The following is a 19,699-nucleotide window of genomic DNA, read 5'->3' on the forward strand; positions in this document are numbered from 1 at the left end:
CAGCCAGTGAAAAAGTTTGCCCTGATTACTTCTGAATGTTTTTCTGCAGTTCTTTTCTTCAAATTTCAGTTTCCTAAAAATTTTTTAAAAAAGCAAAGGTGTTTTATGTCTTAAATTACAGAGGTAAAACATATTCATGCAAGAAAAACACACTTTTGACCCTTTCCACTGTTTCCCCATACCTTCTAAGGGAAGCTTGGCCTCTCCAGGTAGAGTATGGCCTGGGTCCCTGGACCCTGTGATGGGAGACCGACACCCATGGGGCTTTCTCCTGGGCAAGAAGGGCCCAGGTCTGGACCAGAGTTCATTTTCATAAAGGGTGCATGAAACTGGATATAGAAGATGGCACAATGGAGCACCCTGGCTCCGGGACCCCTCTCCAGTCACGAGTGAGAAGTGACTGAGAAAATAAGTGATGTGGAGAAAGTAGAGGCTCCTTTACCAGCTGTGGATAAAGGAATGGCGACACAGACCCTGCCTCCCTTGACTCAACTCAGGCCTCCTACCGCCCCCTCCTTCCTGGGCCTCCCTCACTGACGCCACAGCTGGTTTCCAGCATCAACAGCCTTGGTGTTGCAAGCATTCTGGCAGTGTTTTCGGAAGATCCCATCACTCCCAATGATAATCACTTACTGAATTCCTGTTCTGTGTCAGTCTCGGGTCTAAGCAGTTCACATGTCCAATAATCTCACTGATTCCTCAGAACCAGCCAAGGAGAGGGCTGGATCAATGCTTCCATTTTACAGGGGAGGAAATGGTTTTCTCAGGGAGGTTGACCAACTGTCCAAAGCTGCACAGCTGCTCTTGCATGTGGGAGAGCCCCAGGTCTGACCAACTCCAGAGTCCTTGTTCTAAGGCCCATGCTGTGAATGCCTATGCCCCCAAACCCCAAAGACCCCCAAACAGGACCAAGTGTCCAGTGCGGGCATCAGCAGAGCTCCTGCTGTGATGACCTTCATGGGCAGCCCAAGCCCAGCTCTCTGGGGCTAATCCTCCAGCGTGGCTGGAACACAGAGGTCAAAATGGGGCTGACCATGGGGTCAGCATGGGCCTGGCCAGGTGGGCTTCGAGTGCTCCATTAAAGAACTGGGACCTTGTCTTGTGGGCAGTGGCTCTCAACATTCAGTCCACATAACAGTCACCAAAGTGATTGGTTAAAAATGCAGATTCCTGGCCTCACTCCAGAAAATTTAATTCACTGTATCAGAAGTGGGCCAAAGAGTTATGAATTCAAACTCCCCAATCTATAGTGCCCATTTTTGTATTTTAAACAAGGTTAAGACAGTGATCAGTCTTGTGTTAAAAATGGCAGCATACTTAAGCCACACCACCCAATATGGCAGCCACTTGCCATGTGTGATTATTTAAATTAAAATAAAACTAATTCAGTTCCCTAGTCACACTGGCCGTGTTTCAAGTGTGCCAATAGCTACTTGTGACCAGTGGCTGCCATATTGGTCAATAGAGACATAGACCATTTCTGTCACTGTGAGAAGTTCTATTGGACAACTGGTCTAAGCACTGGAGACAGTGATCTACGTGGAAAGGGGCAAGAGGAGAGTCAGACTAGTTCAGACCAGAATAATGTGCAGTACACATGTACAGCTCTCCATGTAATTCATGATTTGGCAACAAGCAATGTGAAAGCCATGCCCGTGGGGCAACCCAAGATGGGCGGTTCATGGTGGAGAGATCTGACAGAATGTGGTCCACTGGAGAAGGGAATGGCAAACCAGTATTCTTGCCTTGAGAACTCCATGAACAGTATGAAAAGGCAAAATGATAGGATACTGAAAGAGGAACTCCCCAGGTCAGTAGGTGCCCAATATGCTACTGAAGATCAGTGGAGAAATAACTTCAGAAAGAATGAAGGGATGGAGCCAAAGCAAAAACAATACCCAGCTGTGGATGTGACTGGTGATAGAAGCAAGGTCCGATGCTGTAAAGAGCAATATTGCATAGGAACCTGGAATGTCAGGTCCATGAATCAAGGCAAATTGGAAGTGGTCAAACGAGATGGCAAGAGTGAATGTCGACATTCTAGGAATCAGTGAACTAAAATGGACTGGAATGTGTGAATTTAACTCAGATGACCATTATATCTACTACTGCGGGCAGGAATCCCTCAGAAGAAATGGAGTGGCCATCATGGTCAACAAAAGAGTCCGAAATGCAGTACTTGGATGCAATCTCAAAAACAGCAGAATGATCTCTGTTCATTTCCAAGGCAAACCATTCAATGTCACAGTAATCCAAGTCTACGCCCCAACCAGTAATGCTGAAGAAGCTGAAGTTGAATTGTTCTATGAAGACCTACAAGACCTTTTAGAACTAACACCCAAAAAAGATGTCCTTTTCATTATAGGGGACTGGAATGCAAAAGTAGGAAGTCAAAAAACACCTGGAGTAACAGGCAAATTTGGCCTTGGAATACAGAATGAAGCAGGGCAAAGACTAATAGAATTTTGCCAAGAAAATGCACTGATCATAACAAACACCCTCTTCCAACAACACAAGAGAAGACTCTACACATGGACATCACCAGATGGTCAACACCACAATCAGATTGATTATATTCTTTGCAGCCAAAGATGGAGAAGCTCTATACAGTCAGCAAAAACAAGACCAGGAGCTGACTGTGGCTCAGATCATGAACTCCTTAAGGCCAAATGCAGACTTAAATTGAAGAAAGTAGGGAAAACCACTAGACCATTCAGGTATGACCTAAATCAAATCCCTTATGATTATACAGTGGAAGTGAGAAATAGATTTAAGGGACTAGATCTGAAAGATAGAGTACCTGATGAACTATGGGCGGAGGTTCGTGACATTGTACAGGAGACAGGGATCAAGACCATCCCCGTGGAAAAGAAATGCAAAAAAAGCAAAATGGCTGTCTGGGGAGGCCTTACAAATAGCTGTGAAAAGAAGAGAAGTGAAAAGCAAAGGAGAAAAGGAAAGATACAAGCCTCTGAATGCAGAGTTCCAAAGAATAGCAAGAAGAGATAAGAAAGCCTTCCTCAGCAATCAATGCAAAGAAATAGAGGAAAACAACAGAATGGGAAAGACTAGAGATCTCTTCAAGAAAATTAGAGATACCAAGGGAACATTTCATGCAAAGATGGGCTCAATAAAGGACAGAAATGGTATGGACCTAACAGAAGCAGAATATATTAAGAAGAGATGGCAAGAATACACAGAACAACTGTACAAAAAAGATCTTCACGACCCAGATAATCACGATGGTGTGATCACTGACCTAGAGCCAGACATCCTGGAATGTGAAGTCAAGTGGGCCTTAGAAAGCATCACTACGAACAAAGCTAGTGGAGGTGATGGAATTCCAGTTGAGCTATTTCAAATCCTGAAAGATGATGCTGTGAAAGTGCTGCACTGAATATGCCAGCAAATTTGGAAAACTCAGCAGTGACCACAGGACTGGAAAAGATCAGTTTTCATTCCAATCCCAAAGAAAGGCAATACCAAAGAATGCTCAAACTACTGCACAATTGCATTCATCTCACATGCTAGTAAAGTAATGCTCTAAATTCTCCAAGCCAGGCTTCAGCAATATGTGAACCGTGAACTTCCTGATGTTCAAGCTGGTTTTAGAAAAGGCAGAGGAACCAGAGATCAAATTGCCAACATCCACTGGATCATGGAAAAAGCAAGAGAGTTCCAGAAAAACATCTATTTCTGCTTTATTGACTATGCCAAAGCCTTTGACTGTGTGGATCACAATAAACTGTGGAAAATTCCTCAAGAGATGGGAATACCAGACCACCTGATCTGCCTCTTGAGAAACCTATATGCAAGTCAGGAAGCAACAGTTAGAACTGGACATGGATCAACAGACTGGTTCCAAATAGGAAAAGGAGTACGTCAAGGCTGTATATTGTCACCCTGCTTATTTAACTTCTATGCAGAGTACATCATGAGAAACGCTGGACTGGAAGAAACACAAGCTGGAATCAAGATTGCCGGGAGAAATATCAATAACCTCAGATATGCAGATGACCCCACCCTTATGGCAGAAAGTGAAGAGGAACTAAAAAGCCTCTTGATGAAAGTGAAACAGGAGAGTGAAAAAGTTGGCTTAAAATTCAACATTCAGAAAATGAAGATCATGGCATCCGATCCCATCACTTCATGGGAAATAGATGGGGAAACAGTGGAAACAGTGTCAGACTTTACTTTTTTGGGCTCCAAAATCACTGCAGATGGTGATTGCAGCCATGAAATTAAAAGACGCTTACTCCTTGGAAGGAAAGTTATGACCAACCTAGATAGCATATTCAAAAGCAGAGACATTATTTTGCCAACAAAGGTCCGTCTAGTCAAGGCTATGGTTTTTTCTGTGGTCATGTATGGATGTGAGAGTTGGACTATGAAGAAAGCCGAGCGCCGAAGAATTGATGCTTTTGAACTGTGGTATTGGAGAAGACTCTTGAGAGTGCCTTGGACTGCAAGGAGATCCAACGAGTCCATTCTGAAGGAGATCAGTCCTGGGATTTCTTTGGAAGGAATGATGCTAAAGCTGAAACTCCAGTACTTTGGCCACCTCATGCGAAGAGTTGACTCATTGGAAAAGACTCTGATGCTGGGAGGGATTGGGGGCAGGAGGAGAAGGGGACGACAGAGGATGAGATGGCTGGATGGCATCACTGACTCGATGGACGTGAGTTGCGTGAACTCCGGGAATTGGTGATGGACAGGGAGGCCTGGCGTGCTGCGATTCATGGGGTCGCAAAGAGTCGGACACAACTGAGCGACTGAACTGAACTGAATTGAATGTGAAAGTGGTGCAGGAGATACTTAAGAGCTAAAGAGCACGTGGCTGGAGACCCTATTGTGGGCTGAGTGGTTGAATTGCTGCTCAGAGGAAAGGACACATCAGCCAAGAATACAAGCTCAGTAGGCATTAGCCAAGCGAAGAGAGGAGAGAGAACATTAAAGGTCAGAAGACTAACAATGTGTACAGGCCTTCATGGGAAGGCACCTTGGAATTATGTGGAGACCAGGATACCTGCAGTACAGAGAGGGAGGCTATGGTGAGTGGTTGGAGTGCAGGCTGGTGAGGGAGACCCTGGGAGGACTTCTTGACCCCCTAGTGATACAGACACAGCCCTCAGTCCTGCATCCACCTGGCTCCAACATGTCCCCTCTAAGCAGAGAAATATCAAGACTCACCTTTTACTTGTACTGATCCAAGAGTGAGTGTTAAAGGGGCCCCTGTCTGGCTGACTTCCTCCAAGAAGACCTGCCCTGCTTTGGTCTGTTGACAGATGACATCTTCCATCAAGGCCAGCAGCTGGTTGATGTTCATTGAGTTCGTGGAGTCCCAGCCCAAGAGAGGGGGTGGCACCTTCAGAGCTTTGAACAGGGAGCTGACAAGTCTCCACAAATCCTGCAAGTCACCCAGTGGGAACAGGATGTGAGCAGAGTACTCAAGAGCACTCACCCTGGGGCTGGACAGTCTGGGTCTGATCCCAGGTCTGCCTACTGAGACATGACCTTGGATCACCTTGAGCTTCTGTTTTGTCCTGCATAAAATCTCTATTCTAGGATTTCAACTGACACATTTCAGGCTATATTCCTCAAAGTGTGGCACATAGTAGGTGCTCAATAAATGTGTAACAAATGCATGAATACAGAGGGAATCCTTTTGGGGTACTTCCAGCCTGTGATCTGTAGTGAAAGTATAATATTTTGTACAGAATAGATACCCAAAAAAGGCATCTGTGCATGTGTGAATGTATGTTGTAGGTCTGTGCTTGCACATGTGTACATGTGTGTAAACACACGTGCACACGTGTGTACATGTGTGTGGAGATGTGCGTATGTTGTTTGCATATATGTATGTGTTGTAGATGTGTGGTGTGTGTTCGTGTGTACATGTGGCATGTGTGTAAGCATTCATGTGGGTATGTGTGTGCATGTGTACATGTGTGCACTGTGCAAATGTACATTGTGTACATCTATACATGTTTTTGGGTGTATCCATGGTTTGTGTCAATGTGTGTACATGTGGCATGTGTGTATGCATGCATGTGTACGTGTCGTGTACACATTTTTGCACATATGTGTATGTGCGTGTGTGTGCAGTTGATGAATCTTGGTAACCGATGCTGTCAAACAACATGGACTGCAGGCCTCAAACCCCAGTCCCCACCCCAACTTATTCCCAGGCTAGAAGTCCCCCTATGCTGCCAGGGTTGAGACCTGCCTTGGTCACTGCTTCAGGCGTCAGAAGGCCATCCTCCATGGGCTGTGGTGAGGGTGCCAGGCTGAGGCGCCTCCCATCCCATTTCCCAGCGTTCTGCTCCTTAGCCACCCAAGGACGGGTATTCCGAAAGATCTGAACGATCAGGAGGTTGATGGGGAACATGAGGAGTGAGCTCTCCAGCCCAATCATCACTTCCTGCCAAGTGAACTCGATTTGACCTGGGGCAGATGGAGGGCAGGGGTCAAGTAGAGTCCCCTCCACCCTTCCCAGAATGTGGCTGTGCAGCAAGGGTTAACCTTGCCTGAAGAGAGGTCTGCCCCTTGAATGGCACCAAGGCTGGGGCGGCAGGGAGTGGCAGGTGGTGACCACTGAGCCCTTGGGATGTCCTGCCTGATGGGTGTGCCTTTGTTTACCTGGTTTCTTGGGTCATCTGGTATACTCTGTGCTAACAATGTGATTTATGGTGGGGGCCTTGGTTGCCCTGTATCACCTCAACATCTAGAGGAGCTGGAGTCTTAGGTCAGTCATCCAGGGTCAGCCATGTCTATGTTAGCATGCCCCAATAAAAACTAGACACTAAGGCTCAAGAGAGGATCCATGGTTGGCATTACTCTGCGCATGTGATCACATGTCATTGTCTGAAGGAATGAGTGCCATCCAGACTCCATTGGAAGCTCAGTGCCTAGTCTCCCATGGATCCTGCCCCACATGCCTCTTCCTTTTTCTGATTTTGATCTGTATCCTTTCTCTAATAATTATGAGTATAATGGCATGTCTGACTTCTGAGTCCTTCTAATGAGTTATTGAACTTCAGAGTAGTCTTGGGGCCTCTGGAATTGCATGGCATTTCTGGGCAGTGACAGCTCATGTCTACTGCCAGTAGCCCTGATCTCCATGCCTGGAGAGTGGGAGTTACCCAAGTCCATCTTTTGCTCAGCTGGGTCCTTGGGGACACCCCAGAACATGATGCTGGTCAGCATGGTGCAGAGGAGCAGTGAGAAGCAGCAGGACACCCTCTGGACACGTGTGAAGTTGCTCCAAGCTGAGCTGCTGAAGATGGAGCACCAAATGTGGCCATCCTGGAAGCCTGTGGAGGTCTTCATGAAAAACAGGTGGCTGTGGACAGACCAGGGGAGAGTGACAGGCATTAGGGAGACAGGAATAGGGGAGAAGCCTGGGCTCTTTGGAGCAATCCTGGACTGAGAGGGAGGATTTGTTTCTAAAATTCTTCATCTGTTTTTTTTTTTTTTTTTCTGTTATAGAAGAAATACAGCATCATAGTAGCATCATTTAGAATTAGTGATGGGGACTCTGGACAGAGTGGTTGGAGCCCTCTTACCTACTGTGTGACCTCAGGCAAGTTACTTTATGCGTAAGGAAATTTGGATAACTGTTCTATAACTGTTATCACCACCTGAAGATAATTCTGTCTTGAAGGGTCCGTGTCCTTCCAGGGCCCTTCTATCACATCAAGAAAAACTGATTAGTCATTAATATCACACATTCAGAGCTACCCAGACCTGCAAGCTGAAACATGCTTTTATTTGGCTGAGACTGAATTATGATGCAACTCCTCTAGAGATGAAATGACAAAGTAAAAGAGCATTTGCTTTAAAGGAAAAAGAACAGTACCTGAATTGTTTCCTGTCCTCCTCTGTGGCCACTGGAAATACCTTGTCAAGGACACAGTCTCCAACATCGATGGATAGCCATGAGTTGCAGAGGAAGTACCACTTCCGGTCCATTGCCAGGTCATGCACCAGCACCCGGCTTACATACCTGGAGGGGACCCACACTTTTGAGGATAATGTTAGGCAGATGAGATGTCTTTGGACCCCTTGAAGATAATGTTAATATATTGCAGACCTGAGCCCAAGAACGAGAACTCCTAAAAAGACACTTTGTATTTTTCTTCATTGCCGTTAGTGCCTTGATCAAAATGCCCCAATCAGTGGGTGAATTTGGTTTCATGTGGGGAATTCAGCTAGTGTAGACCACCAGCTTGGAGGCTGCCAAGTTTTCACAGGTATGCTGCAAGAGCGTGTATTCTGAAACTGTGCACCCTCATGTAGGGCAGCAAGCCCAGGGTCACCATCCTGATACAAGCAAGGAAAGTGGAATTGTTTGGATTGTGTGTCCAGGGAGGTGCAAGCTTGAGCACACAAACCCGGTCCACCCCTGGGCCTCCATCCAGAGAATGGGCCTGCCCTCCATCTGGGACTCAGGGCTCTGTGGTTATCATCAAATCTGATTTAGATCTTTGAGGCCCAGGGAAGAAATGAAGTCATCTTGCCTCTGCTGGGAGGTCAGATTCAGCAGCAGCTGTTTTCTCTGTTGCCTGACAGGGAAATGAGACTAATGATATCAATAGGCACTCTTTTTTTTTTTTTTAACTATATACTTTTATGTTTTATTTATTTAAAATAATTTTATTTATTTTTATTTTTGGCTGTGCTGGGTCTTTGTTGCTGTGTGGGCTTTTCTCTAGTTGTAGCGAGTGGGGGCTACTCTTGGTTGCAGCAGGTGGGCTTCTCATTGCGGTGGCTTCTCTTGTCGTGGAACGTGGGTTCTAGGGCGCTCGGCCTTCAGTAGTTGTGGCTCCAGGGCTCTGGAGCTCAGGCTCAAAAGTTGTGGTGCATGGGCTTAGTTGCTCTGAGGCATGTGGGATCTTCCCAGATCAGGGATCAAACCCCTGTCTCCTACATTGACAAGAGGATTCTTTACCACTGAGCCTCCAAGAAAGCCCTGTAGACACTCTTGATTGAGCATTTACTGCACAGTGGGGATTATGCTAAGAAGCTCTTGACATGCATTTTCTCCTTTCATGGAGGATAGTCCCCATCAGGCATGTAAGAGCCACCTCTGTTAAGGTCATACACCCTCCTGAGGTGGCTGACATCCAGTGCCCATTGGGTGAGGCACCTGGGTGTAATCAAGACCTGGACATCTCAACCCAACTCAGCACAGCTCCAAAGCTCCCTGTGTGGTCAGCTGAGCTGTCTTTGGGCTGCATCAAAGCTCTTCTGCCCATCCTGCTTGCTTCTCTCCCTGTCCAGGGGCTAATCCTAGGCATCCCTTAGGTAAACAGCCTCCATATTCAAATTCATCTCAGAGTCTGCATCCTAGGAACCAACCCTCAGCTGAGGGTCTTAATCCTGTAGATGAGTTAAGGACACTGGTCGAAATGCTGTGTTTTCTCAAAGCTGCCAGCCACCAGCGAGTGTTCAGGCTGGAGGCCACTCATCTGGGTCTCAGACAAAATGGGGAGTGCAGTAAGCCGGGAAGGGGAGGACTCTTGGCGCTGAGCTTGCCAGTTGTGTGACCTTGGGCAAGTCAGTTAATCTTTCCCAAGTTTACATTCACCCACTTATAAAACAAGGATAATAACAGCACTTGTCCCAGAGGGTCAGTGAGCATCCAGTGAGGAAAGCATGGGAGGAATTAGCTTAGTGCCCTGCAGTGGAGCTGTTCTCACACCTTCTCCTGGAGAATCAGCCAGTGTCTCATCTACTCTCCTCGTATTGGGCAGGGTTTGTCATTAGAGTAGGCATCTATGCCCATTTTATAGATGCGGAAACTGAGAGCTAAATGAGAGACTGAGCATTGTGTGTGGCCTGTGAACTGGTGGGCCTCTCTGACCCTTGGTTTCCTCATCTGTGAAATAGGGATCCATTCTATGTTTTCTTACAGAGGCTCATGAGGATCAGCAAGGCAGCACATGCACAGTGCCCAGCCTTGGACCTGTCGCTTAGTAGGTCCCCGGGGTTTGCCCACCCCTGACTCACCAGGATGGCTGGTCCCCTGAGTTGTCATGCCACAGTCGCAGGCTCCTTAGCTCCCCCAGGGGAAACAGGGTGGAGAGCAAGAAGACATCCACTCCCCCTCGCTCAAAAACCGGGATGTCGGGGTCCAACAGGTGGTGGGGCTCACTCTCTCCATCCAGGCCATATAGGGTGACAGTCACCTGAAACCCAGAGGCCAGGAGTGGCCAACTCTGCATGGTAACTGAGCCCCGTGTTTCACTGGAGGTGTCTGAAAACCAATGAAACCCAACGGAGCTCAGCCCTTTCTCCTCCTCTCGTCCCACCGTGGGCCTGCCTGAGTTATTTTTCAGCTGTATGAAGATTTGGGGTGACACTATCTGTATGCACATCTTTGAGATGAGCCGTACTCATAAAATGCTTCCTGATGAACTTTTCAGACTTCCCGTCTATTTATTTGAAAGGGCTGTGGGGCAAGAACTGTTTTTTGTCCCTAATGACTATATTCTCAGGGCTCCCAGAGTTCCCAGTATTGAGGCAGGGATGAATGACTGCCCATTACTTTGAAAATACATATTCTCGGGCCCCATCCAGATCTACCAAGAATACTGGGCACAGGAATCTGTATTTTTCTGAAGCCCTGCAGGTGCTGCTGGTGGCCATGCCTGATTACCTGAGCCCAAAACAACGACAGCAGATATCACTATGCCCCACTGATATCCGTCCCTCAGCCTCACCACTGTGGTGAGGCTGTCCCACTGCCAGCTGCTGTGTCTTTGCCCTGGGGGTTTCTTGGCTGTCAGAGCAGCAGGTGAAAGCTGGCAGAGAATTAATGGCCCCTGCAAGCTGTGTTCCCCCAATGACTTGTGGGGTTGGTGGATAAATAGCCCAGTTCCCTCAGTCCTCTGCTGGGGTAACTCTGAGGCCCACGTTCTTCACTGCTTTCCAGAGTTCCCCAGTGGGTTTGGGCTACAGTTGCCCACAGGGGTGGTGGGCTTGATTATGAGTTCTTCGTTCCTTCCCTTTCCTGCCTGGCTTCCCACTCCACTATGGGGTGCCCTCAAATCCCCTCTCAAATGAACTACTTGTGCTTGAATCCTTGTTTCAGAGTCAGCCTCTAAAGCAGAGTCCCCCCTGTAGACATTCTCGGTCAGGTAATTCCTTGCTCTGGGGCTTTCCTGTGTGCTGTAGGATGTTTAGCATCATCCTTGGCCTCCACTCACTAGGTGCCAGTCGCATCTCTTCCTCTCCCAAGTTGTGACAACCAAAATGACTTCCAAAATTACCAGCCATCCCTGGGGGCCAACCATTTGAGAACCACTATGCCAGGAGAACCCAACTAAGAAGTATCAATTGAAAAGTGAAATGGGGGGCCATGAAATGGCCTGTGGATCACACACTTTCACTCTTTCATTCCTAGGAAGGTCAGTTCCTTGTATCAAACAGAAATGGGGTGGGTGTTTCATTAGATGGATGAAAGTGATTCCTGCAATTATTCAGCAAATAGTTACTGAGTACTTACTCTGCGTTGGGTAGCTGATTGAGGCACTGAGGTGCAGCAATTTTTAAAAATTTATTTAATTCAAATAAAAATAAATGTATACACAAGTAAAAATTAAGATTTAAATAAGACTAAAAAAGTAAAAAGTAAATGGACACATGCCATGCTCTCATGGAGCCTAATATCATTTTTAAAAAAAACAATGGAGGGACTTCCCTGGTGATTCAGTGGCTAAGACTCTGAGATCCCAATGCAAGGGGTTCCATCCCTGGTCAGGGAACTAGGTCTTGAATGCCACAGCTAAGAGTTTTCATGCTGCAATAAAGATGGAAGATCCTACAAGCTACAACTAAGATCTGGTGCAGCCAAATAAATAATATTTTTTTAAAAACCCCAAATCAATGGAGCTTTCTTCAGCACAGTACACACAGTATCCGTGGTTCTCAAACTATGTTCCAAGGAGCACAGTTTCAGTAATGGAAGCCTGGAGGCTGCTGTGAGGGATGGTACATTCTGATGAAGGCCATGACGCAGGCCAGACTTAACTAAGGATGCTGAGACATGACAGAAACAACCTGCTGTGTGCTCCACAACTAAACTTTTAGGGATTTTGGAGAATCCATAAACAAATGAAATCATGGCTTCACTACCTTTAGTCAGCCTTTCAAGGACAGCCTCACCTCTTAGCTGGATGCCAGCTAATCTGTTTTCCTCAAAAATGTAATCCGAGGTTCTTTTTCAAATGATTGCCATTGTTTCTTTCTTTCTTTTGTCCCCTTTCTCTTAAAAATTCTTTTTTCCCCTTTATTCATTGGTAGCAGTCTACTGACTGTTCTGCATATGTGAGCACATTTGAGTGCAGGTAACTAGCTGTTTGAATTATCCTTTAGTAGGGTTAAATGAGAAGACCAGTGGGTACAGTGATGGTGGAAGCTTAGTCTATAAGTAGTGTCCGACTCTTGAAACCCCATGGACTGTAGCCTGCCAGGCTCCTTTGTCCATGGGATTTCCCAAGCAAGAATGCTGGAATGGGTTGCCATTTCCTTCTCCAGGGAATCTTCCCAGCCCAGGGACTGAACCCACATCTCTCGCATCTACTACATTGGCAGGCAGATTCTTTACCAACTGAGCCACCAGGGAAGCAGCATCAGACCACAGATCTCCCTTAATCCACTCCTCCTTTATCTTTTTAAATATTGGGGCTTAGGGTATTATTTTTGTCTAGCAAAAAGATACTTTTCTCTAAAAAAGCAGGAGTTAAAAAAAACCCCACAACAAAATCCAGTGTGCTAAAGTAACTCAACAACCGACTGGCCAGCGCTTTGCTGGGTGGTATATGCTAACTGACCAAGGGGTCTCGTGAGTCAGGTACCTTTGAGGAGGTGGCTGCCCCCCTCCGGTGTCCGGTGTGGATTGTCACCAGGTAGTGGTACTGAGCCAAGGGGTCGTTGTCCTCCAGCGCCGTGACCTTTACCTGGGCAGAAGGATGGCATTGTGGGGTCATCCACCACACACGTAGCCGGGAGTGAGTTGGGCGTTCATGACAGTTAAAGAGGGGGAAGCACATTTATGTCTGCTATTGATTCATTGCATCAGATAAGAACTGTTCTTTATAAAAGCAGGGTTTCAAGTGAAAACCAAAACTTTTATTTTTTTTAATTTAAATTTATTTATTTTAATTGGAGGCTAATTACTTTACAAAAACCAAAACTATTAAAATAAAAAATATACATTCATTATTAAATATGACCCAAAGTAGTCAAATTGGAGATGAACTTGGTATTAAGCTGAGAATGTTTGATGTTTGAGCTGATAAATACAAACTCTGTTCATAAATGATTTCTCATAACATTGGTAACCAGATTGTGCCTCTAAGGAAATTTTTATAAAATGAATGTTGTAAAAAAAAAAAATGAATGTTGTTTTAGCAAAAAATAAATAGCTGGAGTTGGTCAGAGGCTACAGAGGGCTGGGCAGTGATGAGCTCCCCAGATCTATTGTCAGTGGAGGGCTGTTTTCTCAGTTGCCAAGGTGGTATTGTCAGGGATGCAAGTCATCTCTGTCAAAGTCATGCACCTCCTAGGGAACCCGGTATCTAAGGACAGATTGGTTCATTGCCAAAGATCAAGACCTGGGCTTCTCAGCGTAGTTCAGGACAATTCCAGAGCTCCTCAAGGGGTCAATCAACTATCAGTAGGCTGTATCCCAACTTGACTTCTTCCCCTGCCCGCCCTACCTTCTTCCTTCCCTGCCCCAGGGCTGATCCCAAACACTTCTTGATAAACACCCTGCATACTCAACTCCATCTGAGGGTCTGCTCCCCAGAAACCAACCTACAGCTGAGAGACTTAAAATATTAGTGTTAAACCCCTTGGGCAAATCAAAGACAACAGTATAAATTGAGCAACTATTATCTTTTTAGGTTTCATACCATTCACTCCTGAGAGGTGTTGCTGTATGTAGGGAGGGGAGGCAATGTTGAAAGGTTCAGTGCATTCCTAGATTCATTTTTGTGCTCACTCACTCGTGAGTGTGTATTGAAGGCTCCTGTGGGTCAGATGTGATGCACGTATCAGAAAAGGAATCAGAACTTTGTTGTCACAATTGGTTACTGTTTGATCTTGTTTTTACCCTCAGACCTGACTTATCGTCAGGCAGATCTGGGTTTGAATTCTGGCTCCTTGGAGGTGGCTTTGGACTAGATAATTACCCTACACATTCCAAAGAAAGGACTGGTTTTGGCAAGCTCCTGGAAGATAACCTCTAAGTTCTTGAAATATCCTGCATAATCAGTAAGTCTGAATATCCGGGACCTTGGGCCACCCTAGGCATTATGTGCTAACAGTCTGATCTGTGGTGAGAGCTTTGGGCCATGCTCTGTCAGTCTGACCTGGGCAGGGATGAGGGGCAGTGGTTGCTGGGGACTAAAGGCAGTCATGCAGGTGCCATACTTATGAGACTGACCCCTAGTAAAACCAAGGTTTGGGGAGCTTCCTTGGTGGGCAATACGTCACATGTGCTGTTGCACATCATTGCTAGAAGAATTCATCTGTCTGTAGGGCTCCATGGGAGAGGACAGTTAGAATCTCTTGCCTGATATCTCTTGAACCCTTCCTTTTTCTGATTTTAATCTGCACTTTTTCACTGTAGTAAACTGTAACCATGAGGATAATAGCTATTTAAAGTCTTGTGTGTCCTCCTAGCAAATCACTGAATTTAAGGGTGGTCTAGGAGACTCTCAACATCAGCACCCTCCCCCTTGGTGCTGTTGTGGGCATTAAGTGGGAATAGTACCTGGCACATAGTCGATCCTCAATAAGTGGTCAGTTTTATGATCCTCCTGATAATTTGATAAACAAGAACATTTTACAGGTAAAGAGGCTGAGAGGCCAGCTTACCAGAGATGACTCCAGGGGTCAAGGCCTGGACTTGCAGCTGGCCCTTCAGCCCCCCACCAGGGCTCCATTCTCTGGAGCTCCTGCAGGGGGACTGCTCGCCCCCTGCTGTTCCCGTGGATCATGCCACCTCACCTTGGCTTGATCCTGAGCATCCTTCCTCCTCGCCCAGATCAGCACCAGGAGGTAGGCCACGCAGAGGCAGCTCACGGTGGTCACAACCACAGGGTTGTCCGCAAAGGTGGCAAAGAGCTCAGCAGTCTGGCGGACGTCCACGGCGTTGGGCATCACCAGGAGCGTGCTCCCAAAGAAGGTGAGGTGGTTGCAGAGGCAGTGGGTCTGCAAGAGGGTGGTCCGCGGCCCCACCTGCAACCCCAAAGAGGCCCTGGTGAAAGGACTTGGGAAGTATATCTTCCCCGCCCATGGGTGGAGAGCAGTAAGGGGTGGACCCTGTCCTGGGGAGGGGTGGGAGACTGCTGAAGGCCAGCTTCAGGATTCTCTTTGGGCTTTTTTATTTAGTGAAACATTAATTTTTTTAATATAGTGAATTATGTCTTGTAGTGGGCTCACCTGGTGGCTCAGATGGTAAAGAATCTGCTTGCAATGCCCGAGACCCAGGTTCAATCCCTGGGTTGGGAAGATCCCTTGACGAAGGGAATAGTTACCCACTCCAGTGTTCTGGCCTGGAGAATTCCAGGGACAGAGGAGCCTGGCAGACTACAGCCCATGAGGTCACATAGAGTGAAGCATGACTGAGCGACTTAACGCTTACACATGTCTATAATAAGCATTTTTGCACCTGTCATTCTCAGTGAGTGACCATGCCCATCTTGCCAATCTGCTTTGCCCTTTTGGACAGGAAGTGTTAAGGGTAAAGCCAAAACGCCCTCTGTCCCCCAGCCTCCAGAAGCAGCCACTGCCACGTGCTTGGTATGCATCCTTTCCGGTACTCTCTCCCACATGGTGCTCCCTCACCGGTCAAGTATTTGTGGGGTGCTGCTTCCAGGCCAGGCAAGGTGCTGAGAGGACATTCAGGGTGACCAACTCATCTCAGTTTGCCAGGGACCTCTCTGCTTTTCAAACTGAAAGTCTTAGATCCTGGGAGCCCCCTGAGTCCCAGGCAAACTGAGACAGTGGGTTATCTTACACTGAAGAGAGAAACACCAGAGATCAGGGGAACCATGGAAAGAAAACAGGAAGAACAAATATTCACATTTTAAGCTGGTTCTCAGCAATAGGTCCAAAGTGGGTAAAATTTAGAGAATTCTTTTCTATTGCTGAGTGGCAAAGAAGTGAAGTCGCTCAGTCGTGTTCAACTCTTTTCGACCCCGTGGACTGTAGCCTACAAGGCTCCTCTGTCCATGGAATTTTCCAGGCAAGAATACTGGAGTGGGTTGCCATTTCCTGTGGCAAAACAGAGGGAAATGGGTCATGTAGATGGAGCTTGGGCTCGGGGTCCTTGTGGTACGGGAACTGAGGCTAGGGGAGAGAGAGACAGGAATGAGGCAGGGGAGGGCACTCTATCTGGCTCTTAATTCATTTTGTGCACTTAGTGGCAAGGCTTCCCTTGCAGGCTATGGCCTTCCTTAGCTTGCAATCCACCCAGGGCTATTTGGAGGGTGTAGATTTCATTCAGACCCACAACCCAGCACTACTTTTTCATTCCAGGGCCCACCATGAGGTGGTAAGGTAGGAGACAACAGAAAATACTGACATATGGAAAGTTCTTTGCTCAACACCTGGTGAGGAAGAACCTGTGGCAGCCCAAACGTGCCTCAGCAGATCATTCTTATCTTTCACCCTTAACACACCTCCTGGCGAGGCTGACCCCTCTGACAGCTATGGCGTCAACTGTTTTATTGACAGAGTTCACGTGGGTCTCACATCCGTGTTTGCTCACTGTTTCCCAATCCTGATCAGTGTTTTGCATCAGCTGGGGTCTTACGCAAACCCTTGGCACACCCAGGAGGGGTGGGGCTGGTTCAGAGAAGAACCCCAAGCAAGTGCCCCTGACAAGACCCTCTCAGCACTAGGCACCCAGGGGCCAGACCTGATCCATGCCTAATGTTTTACTTTCCTGGGTTTTCACAAAGACTTGGAGGGCAGTGGCTTTCCTACTCTTTTCCAGCATGACAACCCTTTTGAAAACCAGAAGCTAATCTGGAAAAAAAACAGAAACTCTTCATGAGATTCCCCCATGACAGAAGCTGCACCTTTAGTATCCTTTGAGAAAATATGTAAAGAAGAATATAGTTCTCAAACCCCTTGCAATAATTCTGCCTTTACTCCACTGATAAGGTCTGCAGTTCACAGATTTGGAGCTTTCTTTAGTTATTTAGAGAATAGACAGTGGTGATTTTTCCATCCAAAATTGGTGATCCTATTTATTTATTTTTCCCCCGTTTAATTATTTATGGCTCTCTCTCTCTCTCTCTGTGCACGCATTCACTCAGTCACGTCTGACTCTTTGTGACCCCATGGACTGTAGCCTGCCAGGCTCCTCTGTTCATGGGACTTCCCAGGCAAGAATACTGGAGTGGGTTGCTGTTTCCTATTTCAGATGGCTCTGTATCAGTATTCATCTGTATCAACATCTATTTCTGTAATGACCATCAGGTTCACAATATTAGGTTAACATAATGTTGGTAATATGGCACATTCCCACATGACTTTTGTATGCCCCACATCTGTGTGTGTGTGTGCATTAGTATCTGTATGTTCTTAAACACAGGTAAGCACCTGGACCCCATGGCTCCACCCAGAAGCTAGGAACTTCCCAGTAACTTACATTTAGCTAAGTGGTCCTCCCTCAGTCTGTCCTCATGCTCTCTCAACCCAGAGTGTCTGCCACGGCAGTCACTTTCATCTGTGGAGCACCTACTATGCACCAGCTGCCACGCTGAGTACTTTATACTTCTAACCTAGTCTAGATCCCCCCCTGTGGAAAGTGGCAGCCATCCCTTATCCCCATTTTCAGATGGGAAAGTTCAGAGAGGTAGGGGGCCTGTCCAAGGTCATCTTGCAAGTACTGATGACGTGGGATTGGACCCAAGTCTGTCCAATGGCAGACTCCTTGCGGCCAGCCCCTGCACCATTCCTATTCTGAGCCTCAGGCCTCAGAAGGCAGTCTTCAATGGGCATTCTGTATCAGCATCGTGGAGATCAGACAAGTCACTGATAGGGAGGACTCTCAAAGGTGGCAACACACTCGGGTCTCGTTCACAAGGTACAAAGACTTATGCTGCAAGTGTGGGAAACACGCTGTCTCTTGGACATCTCAATGAGCCCTTGTCTCTTCTTGGTACTTTGGGGAACTGCCATGTGTGGCAGGTGGAAGCCAGGCAGGATTTGACAAGGAAGCCAAAGAAGCAGCAGAAACAAATCCCAAAGGAGCTTGGTTCTGAGTCCCCTTTTGTGGGTCTGCTGGGACCTGGTCTCTTAAACTACTTCTGACTGCTATCATTGGACATATGCACCATTTGCTTCTCGTCTGTGTCCTCTACTAGACTGAGTGCTCACTAGTTTGACTCATCATTGTATCCCTACCAGTTGGCCTGGAATCTGGTGAACATGTGTAGAATGAATGAAAGAAGGAATATGATCTAGGGGATGGGGACGGGTGTGTGATAAATTTCAACTAGACGTGGAGGTTGTTCCTGGGGAGGGTATGGAAGTCCAGCAGAGGGAAACTGCAGACATCTGCCCCCTCAAGAAGATGGCTTTGGATTGGAAGATCGAAGTGGGAATGGAAGTTTTCCAGACAGGGTAGGGAAAAAGGGCATTCTGGGGGAAAGAACTGCATGTGCAAAGGCATGGAAGAAGGAAGGGGGACACTGATACCCCAGAGATGGCTTCTGATGGCCTCAAAACCAATGTCTGCTGCCAGGACACTGTCACAGGCCTTGGCTCCTTGGAGGCAGAGATGAGCTGCCCTGAGACAAGGGTGTGATTGCTGTTAATAGAACCACCTGCCTCCAGGGCTCTGGGAGCCTGGTCTAGGCTCTAGAGAATTAGTGCCTCATGTTGCTTAAAGCTTATGCTCTGGAGACAGACCTGGGTTTGACTCTCAGCTCTACCATCTTCTTTACCTCCCCCTCCTTACCTGGCACCCAGAGTTGTCCCAAGTGCCCTGGACCTCGTCCCAGAAAACACAATGGGACAGGAAGGTGGTGATGCCGACTGTGAGGTCCCTGCCTGGAGCTGGCTCCAGGTCAGACTCGGGGATAACAGTCAGATAGTAGACGCCTTCTCCAAAATGCAGGTCCTCTGGGCTCAGGATCCACGTGGAGAGCTCATCTGCAGGAAGCAATGGGTACGGCGGGTGGGGGTGTCCAGGTCAGCCTGAAGCCTCGTGGAAACTGGATCTAATGTTATGGGAGGGGAGCACCAGGTGCCCGGGCAGGGAAGCAGACACTGATGGTCTCCCCGTTGTCCCAGGAGTATAGGAGAGGAGGCACACCCAGCTCAGTGTGCTAAGCAGGCTGCCAAGTCAGACTGCTGAGGGCACAAATTCTGACTTTGCTCCTCCTTGGCTGTATGACTTTGGGCCAGTTACTTAACCTCTCTGTTTTTGTCTGAAAAGTAAACATTTCAGTCATCCTCATCCCCAAGGGCTGTCATGAGGACTGCAATGAGGTTAGTTCTGTGAGTGCTTGTCAGCTCCTTCAGGACATATAGTTAATTGTTCACCTAGTATATTGCCTAATAATAATACCACCAACAAAAATCAGCACTGAATGTAGCAAGTGTAAAACTCTTTTTCTTTTATTTTCTCTATGGCTCTGATTCTCAAGTTTTAAGCTTGTCACACCCCCAG

At 47.1% G+C, this 19,699-nt stretch overlaps 1 protein-coding gene across 1 annotated transcript in view; it reads right to left on the minus strand.

Annotated features, from left to right (window-relative positions):
* Positions 1–19,699, minus strand: part of PKD1L2 (polycystin 1 like 2) — a 105,277-nt gene that overhangs the window by 25,281 nt on the left and 60,297 nt on the right. Inside the window, exons 23-30 of the mRNA XM_025269781.3 lie at positions 18,986–19,179; positions 15,019–15,249; positions 12,861–12,962; positions 10,012–10,190; positions 7,859–8,005; positions 7,143–7,342; positions 6,227–6,444; positions 5,191–5,407 (exon numbers count right to left, since the gene is read on the minus strand). Coding sequence (XP_025125566.3) covers positions 5,191–5,407; positions 6,227–6,444; positions 7,143–7,342; positions 7,859–8,005; positions 10,012–10,190; positions 12,861–12,962; positions 15,019–15,249; positions 18,986–19,179 — 1,488 coding nt within the window. The remainder of the gene's footprint in view (positions 1–5,190; positions 5,408–6,226; positions 6,445–7,142; positions 7,343–7,858; positions 8,006–10,011; positions 10,191–12,860; positions 12,963–15,018; positions 15,250–18,985; positions 19,180–19,699) is intronic.

The sequence above is a fragment of the Bubalus bubalis genome, chromosome 18 (genome assembly GCF_019923935.1).
Source record: "Bubalus bubalis isolate 160015118507 breed Murrah chromosome 18, NDDB_SH_1, whole genome shotgun sequence".
Lineage (NCBI taxonomy): Eukaryota > Metazoa > Chordata > Mammalia > Artiodactyla > Bovidae > Bubalus > Bubalus bubalis.